Source organism: Bos mutus, chromosome 16 (genome assembly GCF_027580195.1).
Source record: "Bos mutus isolate GX-2022 chromosome 16, NWIPB_WYAK_1.1, whole genome shotgun sequence".
Lineage (NCBI taxonomy): Eukaryota > Metazoa > Chordata > Mammalia > Artiodactyla > Bovidae > Bos > Bos mutus.
Window position 1 is genome coordinate 31,172,785 of NC_091632.1, and position 17,002 is coordinate 31,189,786.

Sequence of the window (17,002 nt, forward strand, 5' to 3'; positions counted from 1 at the left end):
AATTAACTTGACACTTTGGATTTTTCTTATTGTGACTATTAAACTACACAGTGAAAATAAATTGTGAAGTCAAGTAGCAACATGTAGGTGGCGAGAAAAAAAACTCTTAGTGGCAACACTTTAATACGGGAAAATTGGGATTAGAGTTCACCTGAATTACTTAACAGTTAAAATTATAGAATATTTTTGAAAATCGTAATTTTGCCATGATTCCCTCTCCCAATTTTTCCCCTCCTAATTCCCTTCCCTGTTATTTATTTACTTTAAAAAAATTAATTCTGGCTGCACTAGGTCTTCATTGCTATCTGTGACCTTTCTCAAGTTCTGGCAAGCAGGGACTACTGTCATTGTGGTGTGCGGGCTTCTCATTGCAGTGGCTTCTCTTGTTGCAGAGCCCAGGTGCCAGGCATGCAGGCTTCAATGGTTGCAGCTCCTACGCTCTAGAACGCAGGCTCACGTAGTTGTGGCACACAGGCTTAGTTGTCCCTTGGCATGTGGAATCTTCCTGAACTCAGGGATCATTGGCAGGCAAATTCTTAACCACCGGGGAAGTCCTCCCCTGATATTTAGTTCAAAGTAGGGATCAGGGATCTGGGATCAGGGATGAGGAGGCCCATCCATCATACAGTGAGACACTAGCATTTAATTATGGATGTTTCTCTCTGGAGTGTGTATTCCCATGGATCTGTAGGTCTCTGGTGTGGGTGTATAGAGCACAGGTTGATCATGGGCATTTTCCTAGGGTTTCAATTTTATTTGACAATCTTTCAAAGGGAGACATTAACTCATTTTACTATTAGGTTATTTAAAATGTATATTGAAATAAACATACTATGGAGTAGGATGACAAATTTGCATGAATTTAAGATAAAACAAGAGGCCTCCAAATATTTTATTAGGGAGAGTCACTTAGGTGTTGCCCTGATGACATTTTTTCCTAGTGTCCTCATCAATCAGAACTAATTTAGAAAAGTCTGAGAAGTGCTGGAAACTGTGCCTAGAGTTAGGGAGGGAGAGGGCTGGTCACACTGGGCAAGGACAATATGGAGGCAAGTCTGGTGGGGAGCAGGGTAGCCGGCAAAGCTTGTTACTCAAGGGATCTCTGTGAGGGCCCCTAAGAGAGTTCACTTGGGCCAGAGCCCACTGCTGAGCGGAGTGGATTGGAGAAGACAGCTATGACAGAGCAACAGGACGGTGGGCAAACGCAGGAGTGGGCCATGTAGCAACAGCAGTGGTGCCAAGAATGGGCTTCAGGAGCCTTTAGCACCCTCCCTCCCGCAGTTGCCAAGTCACTCCAAAAAAACATGTCTTCTATGAAAAAATGATGTGCTGTGGAAATGCAGCTTCGTAAGTCCCTTGACGATCACACCCCCAACCAGATCACCACCCTAAGAAACTTTTAATAGAAATTCTGGGCCTATGACTATCATTTATGACAATCAGGGTGGTCTGCAGTGTGTCTGTTGGGGAAAGGAAAGTTGCATTGACCAAACTGATGGTTATTGGTTCCTCTAAACAAAGCAACTGAATTCCTTGTAGGCAGTCTTCCTAGGTCATCCTCTGTCTTTCTTAAAGGGATCTATTTCACAAATGTGACACCTCATTAGGCATCTAGCAATTTGGCTTGTCGCTTTCCAGTCTCTTCCAGGTCCCCTTATTTAAAAAATTCTCATTACAATTTAGGAGAAAAGTTTCCAGTTTACCTTGCAATCAGTCACAAAGTTAACAGGAATTCAGCTCTCCTCACATTTCTCTTTAAGTGAACTTTGATACACTACTGTAACTAAGTGAATGTATCTCTTTACAAGATAATGCTTGTTGGGATAGCGATGCACACCTACTTAATTACTCAAAGTCTTTAATATGTAAGCTCTTCTAAAGGGAGTGTTCCAGATAATTAAATGGAAACTTTTCAGTAGGTTTTCCGATTGCACTTACTGTTTTTCTTTTTTTCTGAAATGCTCATAGTCTCATATTTTACTTTTGACTTTCTTTTATAGTTGGAAACTGGATCCCATTTTAGAAAAGGACTTTAATGGCGCTTACATGATTCGTGGAGTCAGTTTAGAGACGGAGCTAATATCCTGACTCAAGTGCTGAAACATTACCTGGCAAGTTTACTCACAAACTGCTAAAGCAATTTACCTCTGCGTTTATTTTACAAACAATTTTGATGGACTGCTGCAAAAGCTCTAATTTTAAGTAGTTGCATTTATATTTGAGATGTTCAAAATCCTTCAGATACCTTAAACTTACGGTTTAGCAAATGAAATCCTGCATCCAGCTGAGAGCAACCTATGATAGAGTAGAAGTTATCAGAAGCATTGTACAATTAACCCACTACTATCTAAAGCATAAGAACTATAATTTTGACTTGTGTTATTGCTACAACTAGTGCCTCCCTAACATTTTACAGAGTAAAATCTAGTAAATCCTCAATCTAGTAAATACTGAAAAATGGAACCACGTTCCATAGTTATTAAAAGCAGTTTAGGAGAAATTAACAATCTTACATTGCATAGAACTATTTAATATCACTTTTCATTTTACTTAAAAAAGTCAAATAAAATTGAATTTTATGATGATTGTTTAATATTTAGGGTCCATTATTCCTTTTCATTTCAACAAGATTTTAAAAGAATACACGATTCTCTACTCCAGGGAAAACCATAATAGAAGAAAGAATAGAAGAAAACACAACAGAAAAAGTCAAGCCCCTCCAGATACCTAGAACAGGGCAGTATTTCTCAGAGTGGCTCATGGAGCACTTATGTGTCAACAAACGTTAGGTGCAGCCACACCGAACAGCAGTCCTGCAGCCGCGACTGTCTGCTGTCTAAGTTATCACAGACCCGGTTTCCTTTCAGACTCCCTGTCTTTCATCCTTGGCCTGTGACTTTTATCCTCAGGGTGACAAAATGACATCTGTAACTCAGTCATCCCATTTGCTTTTCAGTGAGGCAAGGCACTTTCAGGAAGAGACCCCACCACAGGCCAACAGTCACATGACCACACCCACCTATCATCTTAGGATGAATTTTAACTGGCACCTCAACTTGCCACCCTTAATACAATCTGGGTATTTTTCATGAAGAATAAGGGGAAATGGCTATGGTGAACTGCAGCGTCTGCTGTATACTGCATCACGATCACCTGAGTGGTGACAGATGGAGAACTTTTGGCCACTTGTGGAACCCACGTCTGGGGGAAGGGCCCTGGCCAGCTTATTTTAACACACTCCTCATGTGGTTTAATGCATATTGAAGCTTGAGTTCCACAAGATAGGGGGTAAAGAAGTAGCAAAAAAACAGACGCCTGCTCTACAATCTTATGAGGCACATTATCATGTTATTTGAAATAACTAGAGAACACTTAATTCTATGTGTATCAGTTAGGACGCTTTTGTCCTCGTACCAGAAAACCCAACTCAAAAATGCTTAAACACTAAGGTGATTTATTTTTATTACTTAAAAAAATTTTCCTTATTTTTGTCTGTGCTGAGTCTTCATAGTGCACAGGCTTTTCTCTAGTTGCGGAGAGTGGGGACTGCTCTCTAGTTGCGGTGTGTGGGCTTCTCACTGCGGTGGCTTCTCTTCTGGAGCCCAGGCTTCAGTTGCTGTGGCAACAACGTGGGCTCAGTAGTTGCAGCTCCTGGGCTCTGGAGCACAGGCTCAATAGTTGTGGCACACGGGCTTAGTTGCTCTGTGGCATGCGGGATCTTCCCGAATCAGGGATCAAATGAATGTCTTCCGCATTGGCAGACAAGATTCTTTACCACTGAGCCACCAAGGAAATCTGGTAATTTATTATTTTGTGTTATAATAGTCCAGAGGTAGGATGGGTTCACACTTGTTAGACTCAGTGAAGATCATGAAAGGTCAGATGTTTTCCTTTCTCTCAACTTGGCTGTTGACCTTTACAGCCTCATTCTATGGCTGGATCCCTGCTCCCAGGTTGTAAGTTAGCTGCAGCAGCAATCAGTATCTCGTTTTTTTGTTTATATTCAGTGTGTGAGAGAAAAACGGCTTCTAGTTGCTCTTGTTTGAGAAAGAATTCTTGTAGAAACTCATGATCCTCTATTTGTGTCTCAGTGCTCATTGCTGAACCAATCACTGACAAAGTGGCAATGCCTTTTTAACTAGTTAACGCATCCTTTAAGTTTGAATCAAAGTTGTATTTCCTCAATTTGCATTGCCCAAAGCGGTGGAGGTCAAATCAAACTGTGAACTGTGCCAGTTCACTGCATCCAAGTGGCATCTTGTTATGCCCCTTTAGACCCAGCCATTCTAGCTCCTTACCCCTTCCTGAGCCTCTCAATGAGGATTCTTACCCTCAGGGGAATGGTTGGAGGTAAGGTCAGACTTTTGGCAAGACCACCCAGCAACCTCAAGTCACTCCGAATCTTAGATGGCTATCTCTTCTAGCCAAAGCATTTGCTGATTCTTTGAGAAGGCACCCAGTAGACTGCCTCTTAAATTCCTAAGCTTCTCTCATAGCCACAACAGCCATATAATTCATTTTCACTTAATAAATTATTGGACTTATTAAATCTTATTAAATCTATTCTCCCTATAAAGTTGAGAGCAACAATTCTGGAAAGGGGAATTCTCCTTCCCATGCCAAGTTAAAAAATAAAAAAAAAAGGACTTATAATCACTGCTACCCCCTCAACATACATTCATTATGTAACATTTTACATTTGGAGACTACTCTCACACTCCCATGGCCTCATGGCTGCTTCGTGATAGAACCAGAAGTTAATTTGTGGGTACATGACCTCCCTTTTCCTTGAGTTTTTCAGCATTTTTATATGGACATAATCTATGTGGGTAGGGTAGATATAGCTAAACAAAACATCAAGGTTTGGATGCCTGAGTGATAAGAGGGGCAATGTATTTATTGGGGGAATAATTGATGAATTCGATTTTGAATTTATAAACTTAATGGCCAATGTCTCATCAATCAGTAAAGTTAAGACTCGTGTGTGAATAATCAATGTTGGAGATTTAGACTTAAGCCAGACCCTCTCTGAGAGGCAGGACTGAAGGTGAATAGCCAAGGGAAGAGAGCAGTGGGGAACCTAGCAGGGAGGTGACAAGATTTGAGGAGCCAGGGGTTACTCAGAAGAGATGTGCTAAAGAGCACCAGATAGTCTTGGTTCTTTATGTACAAACCACAGTGACTTGGAGAAAAGGTGACAGCAAGATGCCAGCCCAGTTAAATCTCTCAGACCAGCATTACCAAGGATATGACTTGGAATTTTCACCTTCCTTCTCAACATCTTCTTAGCATCACCCAAATTTTACATGTGGTGAAATCAAGGAAATGAAAAAGTAATGACTTCTCTAAAACACGGCACCAGGGATCAGATTTTACGTTATTCTACTTAATAAAAGTATAGAGGGCTACATGCAAGAGATTATACCAGGTATGGGACCCTTCTTTCTAAACCTAGGACAGTATACTAAGTCTGAGAGACTCTTGAGTTGGGAATCCTTCATACTCTTTCCAGAGAAGGCAATGGCAACCCACTCCAGTATTCTTGCCTGAAGAATCCCAGGGGCAGTGGAGCCTGGTGGGCTGCCGTCTATGGGGTCACACAGAGTTGGACAAGACTGAAGCAACTTAGCAGCAGCATACTCTTTCCAGAAAAGCAAAATATGTCCCATCACCCTCAAGATTGGTATACTTAAATCCAGCACCCCTGTTAAGGTATTAGGTTAGAGGAGCTCTTTGTTGCAGGGGTCAGAGATTCCACAGGGCCCAGTTAATACAAAGGTGCAAAGTAGGCCTGGAGATGTGGCAGGATCACATTTTCATCAGCAGCTCCTCCATTTTCATTACATGAACTTTTATACACCTATCTTTGGAGAGAAGCATCAGTGTCAGTCCTAGCGAGGAGACGTCTTGCCTTCAGGACATGAGTCTGAACTAGTACTTCAAAATGTGACAACAGAATCCTCTGATCACGTTTTTGACAAAGGATTTATTTGCTGATCCCTAAGAAGCAAAAATCAGAAAAATATCTCCCTCCCCCACTGCAAGAATAGATAATAAAACATTTTCAGTCATCCTCTTCCCTCTTCCCACGGTGGGCATGCCCATCATCGTCGAACAGACTGACAGCCAGAAATTCTCCAAAAGGCACCTGGCACAGTCATGTTGCTCATGCCTTCTGCTCCACCTCTCCGGCAGGCAAGTGGAGCCTTTTCTGTAGCTTCTTGCTTTCAACAGAAATTTATTGAAAAATGTTCTTGATAGCAAAATATTTAAAGATTCTCTACCCAGGCTCATCTTTCACTTATCTACTAGAAAAGTACTGAATTGAAAAGGTTTTTTCTCCCAGTTGTGATCAAAACATGGAATACTGAAGAACTTGCGGGTTACTCTAAGTTCTTAGGTTACACACGTAGATATGTACAGAGGAAGTTGAACCCCAAGTTCTATTCCTTCCCAAAATGGGTAACAGAGGATTTGATTAGAACAGAAAAAAAAAAACAACCCAAACCTGATAGTCATTCTATTGGCTTGGCCAAAACGTTCATTCAGGTTTTAAAAAGCCAAATGAACATTTTGGTCAACACAGTATGATGGAGCAAAGCAGGCTTTTTCAACCGTAAACTGATACCACCTCTTGGTCATAAACCCTGCAGAGATCCAAGTAAGTCCCATATTTCGAAGAAAGTCAGCAGAGAGTGTGAAGATATACGAACAGAGGAGAAAGCTGCTGAAGGCACAAAGGATCCCAAGAAATTTTTAGTGCTGTTTTCATTTAATAAGCCAGTAGTATAGCAACCTAAAGACCTTGGCTGTGATCACACCAGAATGTTTTTAATGGACTGCTGCGGGGAAACATGATGGACAGCTGGCATCCTCTGGCTCATGGTGCTAAGTGGGCAGCTCCAGAACCAACTCCATGGCGAGCCTATGGCTGGGGTGTGTAGCGGAGGTATTTCTTGCCAGATGGGAGCTCTTTGGTGAAGACTCCTTTAGGGAAAAGTTTTTTGGCTTCCTCTTCAGGGATGGTTGGAAGGACCATCACGCTGTCCCCATTCTATTGAAAAGACATTGAGAATGGTGAAGTTCAGTCTTTCATGATGAGAATAATCAAATCTCCTTTGCTTTGCTCTCTCCCCCTAAGGAATTTTGCTTTCACAAATTGATCTTTGACACTTTTGGGAAGAGAAGTATTTCCCCACCTTAATAAGAAATAGTCCTGCTTTAAACCCAGTAACAGTTTGCTGCTGCATTTTAAAATTTATTCTAAGTAAGTCCTTTCCACTACCCTGTGGGACTGAACCTAGCTTCCTCTTTCACCCTTGGTCCCTACCTTTACCTCCTGCTGCTGCTTTTCCAGGCATGTTGGCTCTCCTGTTCCTTGAACGTGCCAAGCTCACTTTTAGGAAAACTCCTTAGCTGGTCCTTTAAGCCTGCAGGGCTCTTCCCTCCTAAAGATGCATGACTTGGTCTCTTGCTTTCTTTACGTCCTCCCCAAAGGTCTCTTCAGAGAAGAGCCTTCCTTCCTTGACAGCCAAATATAAAAGCAACTCCTCCCACCTCTGCTCCCCTTCTCCCCACCTTTGCATGATTACTCTCTGTCATACACTGTCACCTAAGATACTGTAAACTTTACTGTTGGTCTTTACCCACTGGAATGTAAATTTTGTGAGGGCAGGGACTTTACACTGATTGTTCACTGCTAAATCCCAGTGCCCACTGTCTGGGCTCAGTAAACATAGGTTCAATGAATGGACACAGAATTTCAATGGTTTCCCAGTCAGAAGAAACAAAATAACAAGACCAGGTATTCAGGTTATCGGATTAAACAATGTAGTGACGTTAAGAAACTCTTGTGGTATTATCCATGTCCTACATATTGCCGGAATAATAGAGATTAAAAATTCATGAACAGGTTTCAGAGAATTCTACATAGGTTTAAAAGACTGGAGCTTAAGAGAAATGTTTCAAGACATTAATACACCAAATAGTTTTATACCCACGACTTAAGTGGTCAAACTAAGTTCTGCTATAAATATTTGCCATCAGGGAAGAGTTCAAGTTTTTTTTTTTTTAATCCTTTTATTTAGGAAAAGGAATCATTCTAACCAGTTAATCTGTCCAAATAACCTAAAAGTTAGAAATATAGGGAGTTTGTATTTTGTATAAAAGGTGTTAAAGACACTGAAAAATGGCCTCGCGGTAAATCCTAAACTCAGCCAGGAGGAAAAATCCTCTCAATATATCTGCATGCCAGAAACAGAGCCCTAGATAACACCCTAAAGGGAGCCATTCAGATGGCCCCATAGGCCCTCTAGGCAAGATGGGTTTCTGCCCTTTTAGGATCTTTACCTTCCAGTCAACCGGGGTGGCCACCCTCTTTTCTGCCGTCAGCTGGAGAGAGATAATTACTCTGAGAATCTCATCAAAGTTCCTGCCAGTGGTAGCTGGGTAGAGGATGGACAGTTTCAGTTTCTTATCAGGACCAAAAATAAACACCTGAGAAGTACACAGACACATAAACAGGAAAAACTCTCTGAGTGTTTTTGATATTAAAGCCTCTTATAAGGCTCTTTAGTCATTAAAAATGTTCAAGGGTATAACAAAACAAAATAACAAAAGCCCCTAAGTATCTAGAAAGACATGCCAAACAAACTGGGTAGTTGGAATAGTTATGATTTTCTTCTCTGTTATATTTCTAAACTTGAAGGGAATTATATTTGGTTTTGGCTGTCTCAGTAAGAAAAACTGACTTGTGAACTGAATCCAGAAAAGGCCTCAGGAAGCTACTACGTTAACTATGGAAAATGATCATAAAAATAATACTAATGGGAGTTGATGGTGTTGTTTACTCGCTAAGTTATGTCCAACTCTTTTGTGACCTATGGACCACAGCCTGCCAGGCTCCTCTGTCCATGGGATTTCCCAGGCAAGAATACTGGAGTGGGTTGCCATTTCCTACTCCAGGGGATCTTCCCAACCCAGGGATCAAACCCACATCTCCTGCTTTGGCATGCAGATTCTTTACCACTGAGCCACTTGGGAAGCCCAATGGGAGTTGACACTGGTCCTCAAAATTTTGTATATTTTTGCAGATGTGGGAATAAGTTTGTTCTCTGGTGGATAAGGACAGAACAAATAAGAATTCAAAACAAGAGATGCCTTAAGAAGGCTATGATCCACTGCTTTAAAGAGGGCTGTCAGGAGAACTATAGCAAAAGATTTCACTATTCTACATGACAGGATAACTTTTTATGTAGATTTTCAAAAGCTGTGAATTAAGCAGTTTATTACTAAGTTAGCTGAAATTTTTACTTTGTACATTTAGATTAAATTAGCATTAGACTAAAATAGCATTTAGATAAAAAGTGAGAGTGTCAGCACAGACTTATTTCCTAACTGGAGATACTCATTCATTTACTTTAGTTGCCCCAAGCATTTACTCGGATAGATGTTGCCTGGTCAGATTATCTAGTAGTACACAACTTACCACACGAGCAGTCACAGGCATGCCCTTTTCATCTTTCTCTGCTGGGTCCAGCATGCCCAACTGGATGGCAAGGTCCCGATTCTTATCATCAATGATGGGAAAAGGTAACTTTTCTGTGGGCTCTTCACCATTATAAGCATTGATATCCTGAAATGCAGGGGAAAGGGAAAAAGGGAAGTCTAAAGCAGTCTTATTCTCTAAATGCAATCAGTTAACAGCCATCATTTTGTAAGACAGGGAAGAGAGGACCATAATCATAATAATTTCTCTACACAATTTTAATAAGAAAGTTAATAAATGAACACTCCTTATCCCAACTGTTCACTGACAGAAATAACAGTAGGGTATAGTACTTAGGTTATAATCTAGAGCCTTTTCATGCCCAAGGCTCTTCAAATTCAGCGTGTTTTTATGCTTTGAGAAAGCAGCATTAAACTCTCTAAAAGTGGAATAATACAGAGTTAAGACGTCAATCTCAGGTACCTCTGGGTACCCAAACACTGTAAAAAAAAACATCAGTAACAATGAGTTCACATCCAGAAATTATGTCACAGGCAAAGATAATTCTGTAGATATGGTACTGATCTGACCCCTGCCTCAAAAGCACCCTGACTCAGACATTAAGCTACTGAAACAAAGATATTAAGAAATGAGAAGAAATACAAATCTTAGAGCAAAAAGAATAGAGAGTTGAATATTCACTTCAGGAACAAGTCAAAGGTAAATCTCTTATGGGTAAAAAGGCAGAGGTGAATTTATACTAGGGTGAAATCCACATAAAAAGCAAAGCATTCCAAGTCTGAATTGAAGGACAATGTACTTGCTTCCGCTCTATGCCTTCCTCCCCTAGTGAAAAAACTTTATTCATTTTTCTATCCTGGGAAGTTTTTTTGGGGAAAAAAAAAAATCTAGCTTTATTATTTGATCTGGCATTGAAATTGCACTTGAGGTGGGCTAAGCATTATGGTAAGTACATGTGGGACACAGATAAGTAAAGTTCGTGCCTCTAAGGGAACTTCTAATTTGGTTAGATGATTTCCATAAGAAGCTGCAACAAATGCAAGATGGTAATATGCAAAAGGCAGAAGCTGAAGTACACCAGCCTCCCCATGTGTAAGACTGCTGAGCTAGGAAACGGTTTAAGGACGGGGTATGACTTTGACCTGGGCCTTGAAGGATGGATACAATTTTCACAAGGCAAAGGAAGGCATTCTAGGGAGAGGAAGCAATATTAATGAAACATGTAGGCAAGTCTGAGTATAAACTATTGACTGGAGAATGAAGAATTTATCTGGGTAGAGTTTTAGGAAGTAAGGAAAAAGACTTAATGCTGGAATAAGGTCTATGTATTCAGTGGCGCCGTGAAAGTAAAACAAGAGTTGGTGGCATCGCAGATTAAGAACCTCTGTGGATTTCGCCACAGAGACGCCACAGGATAAACGTAGCATTCATGAACTTTGAAATGGATAACAAATTATACCATGTTTCTTAATTCTATTAGCTTAACTTTCTTCCTTCTGTCACTAGCAGTCTATCATGTCACCACCACTAAAATAACAACGGATATGGTTTCATGCTGCAGGCACCTTGAGGTTTCCTACATAACCAGGTGTAAAGTTGGGACTTGTTTCCTATTTAATGTGATCACAATTCTGAAAATTCTAAGGCACAAGCTCACCAGGAAACATGAACCTGGGTGTGTTCCTATACTTTAAAGAGTATCATATCATTGGCTATAAACTCTTCCTTCTGCCACTGTAGTCTCAATGACTGCTATGCAGTAACTCTCAACCCTGCTATTTGCATGACAGGCATTACATTACACCCATGAAAAGCAAAGAACCATATGCTTTGGCTTTATTCTATCCTAAATCAAGCTAATTCCTACCCTCTATCATTTAGTATCAAAGAAAGTATCACCTTCACCTCAAAAAAGCCAAGCTACTCTATAAAATGTATAACATGATCTGTAACCTCAAAGCTTTGCCAACAGGTAATACCTTGCTCCATGCAAGATGGTCTTCCACACTGTCTATGGAAAGAGCAATCATCTTGACATTTCTCTTGGCAAATTCTGGTGCCAGCTTTGCTGCTCTGCCGAGCTCCGTGGTACACACTGGGGTAAAGTCCCGAGGATGGGAGAAGAGAATACCCCATCTGATAAGGAAAAAAGGTCACAAGTGAATGAAGAGATGATCACCAACATCACGTACAGTGAAAAATCACAAATCCTAGATCAAAAATGGCTTTCTTTTTAAAATGAATGCGTATGAAGACAACTGGGCTTCCCAGGTGGTGCTAGTGGTAAAGAACCCGCCTGCCAAAGCAAGAGATGTAAGAGATGTGGGTTCCATCCCTGGGTCAGGAAGATCCCCTGGAGGAGGGCATGGGAACCCACTCCAGTTGGGATACGGCTGAAGTGACTTAGCATGCACGCATGAAGACAATCACGTTTAAACTTTTTTGTTGAGGAATGCTTTTCAATTATCTCCAGAAAAACCTGTTTCATGCCCAATTCAATCAAATATATGAAATTCAATATGGTAAATATTTAAAAAGACTGTCAGGGTATTGCCTACTTTAGTAACTCCAGAGCTACCCTGAGTCCTTTTCAGCTGAAAAAATCTGTGCTATTCAAACTAAATACTTACTAAAATAGCTTCCCCCTCCTTACACTTTCTACATTTTTTTCTAAGCACAGATATGCTGACATTCACCTCCAATAATGGATGAGCCAGTATGCCTGAATCTAGACCAATGCCTGACTTAAATAATAAACACATCATGTAACCTCCTCTATTTATATGTAAAGTTAAAGCTGACACTTGGCTTCTTTTACATGAAGCTATAAAAACTTTTGTAAAACTAGTTTACTGATCTAACCTGCTAAACAGGACACCCAATATTTGTACCCTGACAAAACAACAGCATTTTAAGATTTTCACCTATCTCTTCACGTGCAGTTTCTTCTTCCTTTAGACCAAGTGGGTAGAAAAAATATAGCCTTCAATGTTGATTTCTACAACTACAGATTCTTAGGGTAATAGTATTATCTAAATCATCATTGCCTAAGATTAAACTTGTATAAATTTTAAGCACATTTCAAGCTAAGTCACCAAGAATCTTTGGAGTACTGTCTTCTCCTGGGCAGCAGAAACTATTCTTTCAACTGAAAATCTAACACTCAGTTTCCACACTCTAGTTGACTTAACATTAAAGCGGGACCTTAAACTAGTAGATTTCTCACGGTAGCCTAGACGCCACGCTGTCCTCCTTGAAGTCTGCCAAATTTCCTGAAGCACAAATAAGAAAGCAGAGACAGGGTACCTAATTCCCACCTACATCTGCCACTCAGCTCCCAAGGTTTCAGGAAAGGAAAAGACTTTCTTATAAAAAGGATGGATGGCCCTGTGGCAAGACTGGGAAGAGAAAGGTAATATTTTTAAGATTGTGGGAGGGTGTGGTATGTTTTTATATATATATAAAGGGCAATAAGATTTATTTAAAATGTATAAAAATAATCTAGTTATGAGTACAATCTAGGCCTTAGAGTCCATGGTGAAGGATCTATTTAAGGGTCTGATGAGACTTAAGGAAAGTCTCCAGAAGTTGAGAAAAAAAATGAATAGGGCAGTTCCTCTTGTATTGTTAAAGAGGTGATTAGTTAGAAAAATCAGGCCTTCTCTTTGCATTGTGAGTCAAGAGACTGTTTTGCTGAATCATGTTAAGAAAACTTGTCTGAAGCCACTTCACATCCTCCCCTTCAGAAGCCACACTCTATAGTTTGCTCCAGGCGAGGAACAGAATAACCCCTGAGAATGTCTTACTGTGGCCTGTTCCCTTCTAAGTCTCCCTACTGCTACTCTTCAGAGGAATACAATTACAGTATCCCCTTTCCTTCCTTCTTCATTTTCAAAAGACAAAAAGGTTTCCTCCTTTAAGGGAGATGGTCCCAACTCACTAACCCCCTGGAAAAACCCACATTTTGTTTGGTGAAGATGTACTGGGAAGAAGCTGCTTCTGTCACATATATATGGTGACTGGGCTCAATAAACTCATTAAGTAAGCTCCCAAACCCCTTGGCTGTTTCCAGTTGTCCAGGGGAAGGGTAGGTACCCATAATGTTTGAAATTGTAATTTTTTTTCTTCAAAACACATCTGATCAAAAATTGACAGTCTGAACTGAAATCACATGAAGAATGGAGTTGGGAAAAATTCTATTTGGCACAATCCATTTATTATAGTGTTATAAAAGGCTCAAACTTATTTTTGGGGTAAGGCAGGAAATAGTACTCTCCCATACTTGACCCAAGGCAGACTTGTGTATTATTTGTTTATAGATGCAGTTTTCTCTCTCATCTTCCTCCTGCTGATTCCCTGAGAAGGTACCACTTTTAATCAGATCAACAAAAAATCCAAACAATTAGGGTCAGCTTAAATGGTGACATCATTTATAACTATTGCTACAATAATATGCTTCATAATAATATTTAGCTTTAATCTATACAACCTAAGAGCTTTGGCAAGATTTTGTTTTATGTGGGTGGGGGCTGTAGGTAAGAATGGGAAGAAACATTCTTTGAAAATCCCATGGAGTTTTGGAGAAATACTAATAACTAGATCCTTGAGTATGAGACCGGACATGGTCTGTATTTCTGAAGTCTTTGCCTGCTTTTAAGGTCTGACTGTTCCATTTCTCATCCTTTTTCTAGCCTAGTCCTCTCTTTCAAAGAACTTACCTTTTCCCTTAATCAGTGCTTGGAAAAAAAATCCCCAGTGGCTTAGGTGGTAAAGAATCCACCTGCAATATGGGAGACCCGGGTTTGATCCCTGGGTTGGGAAGATCCCCTGCAGGAGGGAATGGATACCCACTCCAGTATTCTTGCCTGGAGAATCCCATGGATTCTCCCTGACAGGCTACAATCCATGGGGTCACAAAAAGTCAGACACAACTGAGCAACTAACACACTTCGAAGAGGTTGGTTAGGCCTAAGAATCTCTCCCAGGTGCTGTGTGTGTGTGTGTGTGTGTGTGTGTGTGTGTGTGTGTGTGTGTGTGTGTGTGTGGGTGTCGGGGGGGGGGGGGTGCAGGCATTGGAACCCCAGAAATATAACTAGACACAGCTGGGATGTTTCATATTAAATCTAATCATCTTGACGTTTGCTGATGCAGAAGCTGTAAAACCACAGTTCCACCAATATACTCCTAGTCATAATAGTATGATTGCCAGGCTAGATCACGGGTCACCAGTTTGGCAAGACTGCGTGCGGCTGGGAGCAAGGCAGAAGGGGGAGGGGCAGTAAGAGGCACTCTGCTGAGAAACAAAAGGGCCTCAAAGTGGGAGGCGTTGGTGTCCATGACCTATCCACAGTTACTGCAAAACTGAACAACCTCAGAAAGCCCTTCCCTCAGGGTGCTGTAAGTTCTGGAATAAAGGACACACCCGCAAACAGTGTTCTGGGTTCCTCCCAAAGCTGCTATCAAATCAAATTCTAGCAGCTGGGGGAGGCTCTGGACAAAAAGTCTTTCAGCCACCAATTTGGCAGCTGGTGGTCTAAATTTTTTTGTGCTGAGAAGCCTGCAAATACCACTGCAGCAAGCAGAACCCTCAGATAACACGCTGGGCCCTTCCTAAACCTTCAGCCAGCAGCAGTGCCCTTTGGCCTTGGCTACCCGCCTTCCCCCGGGAATGAACTGCAGAACGGAGGCAGGGAGGGAGGTACGACCCTGGGCACGAGTCCCGGGAACTGACCGCCGATGCTGCCCGGCCCCTGCCCGCTCCGGGCCTCGGCTGGACCATGCTACTCGCACAGTTTACCCAACAGGAAGTAAATGGACAAACTCTCCTCCGCACCGGCCTCCCGTTCCTGGGACCCGCGGGAACCCAATTTTGTTTCCCCTCCCCCTTCCTCATCCGGGAGCCAGACCAACCACGCGGGGGCCGAGAAGCGAGAGGCTATCAAGTGGCCGGTGCAGGGTGGGCCGGAGGGTCGCTGCCCCTCCGCAGCGCCGCCGCGAAGGAGCGGCCAGACAACGAGACGCACGTGCAGGAACCGGTGTGGGGAGGAGACGGGCGACGAGCTGGGGGCCGAGCGGTGAGGAGGACCGAAGGGAGGAAAAAGGGAAGGCACCTCTGAGTGAGTTCGGGCGTAACCCGAGGCTAGGGCAGGGCGACGAGGTGGCCACTTACGAGTCTCCCAGATAGTCGTGGAAACGGATGCGGCCGATGGTAGTATTTGCCTCGAAGTTGGGAGCCTCGTCCCCGAGGAGGAGACCTCCGGGCATGGCGGCAGCAGTGACGCGGGAAGTAAGAGGAGGTGCAGTACCGACAGCCACTAGCCTGCTGGTTCTGGCGGTGTAGGTGCTGGGGGCGGAATAAATAGGGCTTTCAGGGGCGGGACCAAAGCCGAGTCCAGATAGGCGGGGTCGCGGCGGGAGCTATGGGCGGGGCCAGGTCCTTGCAGGGTGGGCGGGGCCGCGTCTGGCGTCCGGCAGCGGCGGCGACCCGGGCGAGAGTCTGGAACCGGCGGGAATCCGAGGCAGGGCTCGGGGCGGATTGTTCTGGGCCCAGTCCAGCACCCCGCCAGGCCTCTGCCCTGCCGGGAGCCTGTGAACACTGTCGCGCCTTCCATGTGACAGGGGACTCAATGACGTTGCCCTTTGGAGGCTTGGAGGTGCGTTCTGGGCTTTGGAGGTAAAGGAAAAGGAACGCAATAGGAAGGGGCGCCCCTAGGCGGACAGCCGCCCTACGGAGCCGCCAGAATCCGCGGAGACCCTCCTGCCCACCTCTTCACGGCCGACTGCAGGCCGAAGGGGTCCAGAGACCCCTGCACTCCCGGCTCTTTTAGCGTGAGGGTCTGGAATCTTGACCGCCCCAGCCAGCCTAGCCATCCTGAATTCTGTTATCAGAGGATGTGGCAAGACGCAGGCATGTGGGCCACCTTACGTCAGAGGAAGTGGCTTTCTGTGTTGCCCCAAAAATTCCAGCAATCATGTCAACACGTGCTTGGGGGAATGTGACGAAACTTTTAGTTTTATTCCACTCCCAGAATTCATTATGGACCATAAGATATTCAACACAATTATCCTGAAATTTAAGCATAAATATAAAAACCTACTTGTGATCTACTGTGTGCAAGTCAACACGGCCACCCAAGGAAATGGAAGTTTAGATTCATTTATTTAACTTTCTACCTGCCAAGCCCAAGTTACGCAAGATGACTGTTCTCTTGGAGCTTTCATTATAGTGAGGGAGGCATCATTAAACAGGAATATATTAGACAACAGCATGTGCTGGAGGGTAACAGGTGCTACTTGGACTGGATGGTCTGCTCAGGGAAAGCCTCCAGGATAATGTAGATAAACTGTAAGTAGTTAACATCTGCCATAGTGCGCCAAGGGCTCTTTCGTAGGGATAAGACCCTCAACTTCCAGGCCAGTAATACCAATTGCAGGTGCATCTGTTTTCATAACTATCTTAGTAGTTTACACAGTAAGTCCTCTGGAAATGGTAGC

General features: G+C 42.8%; 3 protein-coding genes across 9 annotated transcripts in view; 2 read left to right on the top strand and 1 right to left on the bottom strand.

Annotated features, from left to right (window-relative positions):
* LOC102287883 (ankyrin repeat domain-containing protein 45) overlaps nt 1-2,591 on the top strand; it is a 150,434-nt gene extending 147,843 nt beyond the window's left edge. Inside the window, exon 26 of the mRNA XM_070384930.1 lies at nt 2,001-2,591. The gene's annotated coding sequence lies outside the window, so the exon portion shown is untranslated. The remainder of the gene's footprint in view (nt 1-2,000) is intronic.
* Nucleotides 2,592-5,966: 3,375 nt separating this feature from the next.
* On the bottom strand, nt 5,967-15,849 carry PRDX6 (peroxiredoxin 6). Its single transcript, XM_005890839.3, has 5 exons — nt 15,678-15,849; nt 11,488-11,644; nt 9,488-9,634; nt 8,350-8,496; nt 5,967-7,054 (listed from the first exon to the last, which is right to left on the bottom strand). Exons 1-5 carry the CDS (start codon nt 15,770-15,772, stop codon nt 6,926-6,928), a joined length of 675 nt encoding a protein of 224 aa, XP_005890901.1. The 5' UTR covers nt 15,773-15,849; the 3' UTR covers nt 5,967-6,925.
* An 8-nt stretch (nt 15,850-15,857) lies between these two features.
* AADACL3 (arylacetamide deacetylase like 3) overlaps nt 15,858-17,002 on the top strand; it is a 155,614-nt gene continuing 154,469 nt past the window's right edge. For 5 of the 7 annotated variants that reach the window (XM_070384925.1, XM_070384918.1, XM_070384926.1 and 2 more), the window contains exon 1: nt 15,858-16,161. The gene's annotated coding sequence lies outside the window, so the exon portion shown is untranslated. Of the gene's footprint in view, nt 16,162-16,282; nt 16,854-17,002 lie in introns of those variants that run through there. The other 2 variants (XM_070384920.1, XM_070384921.1) reach the window with 1 other exon arrangement.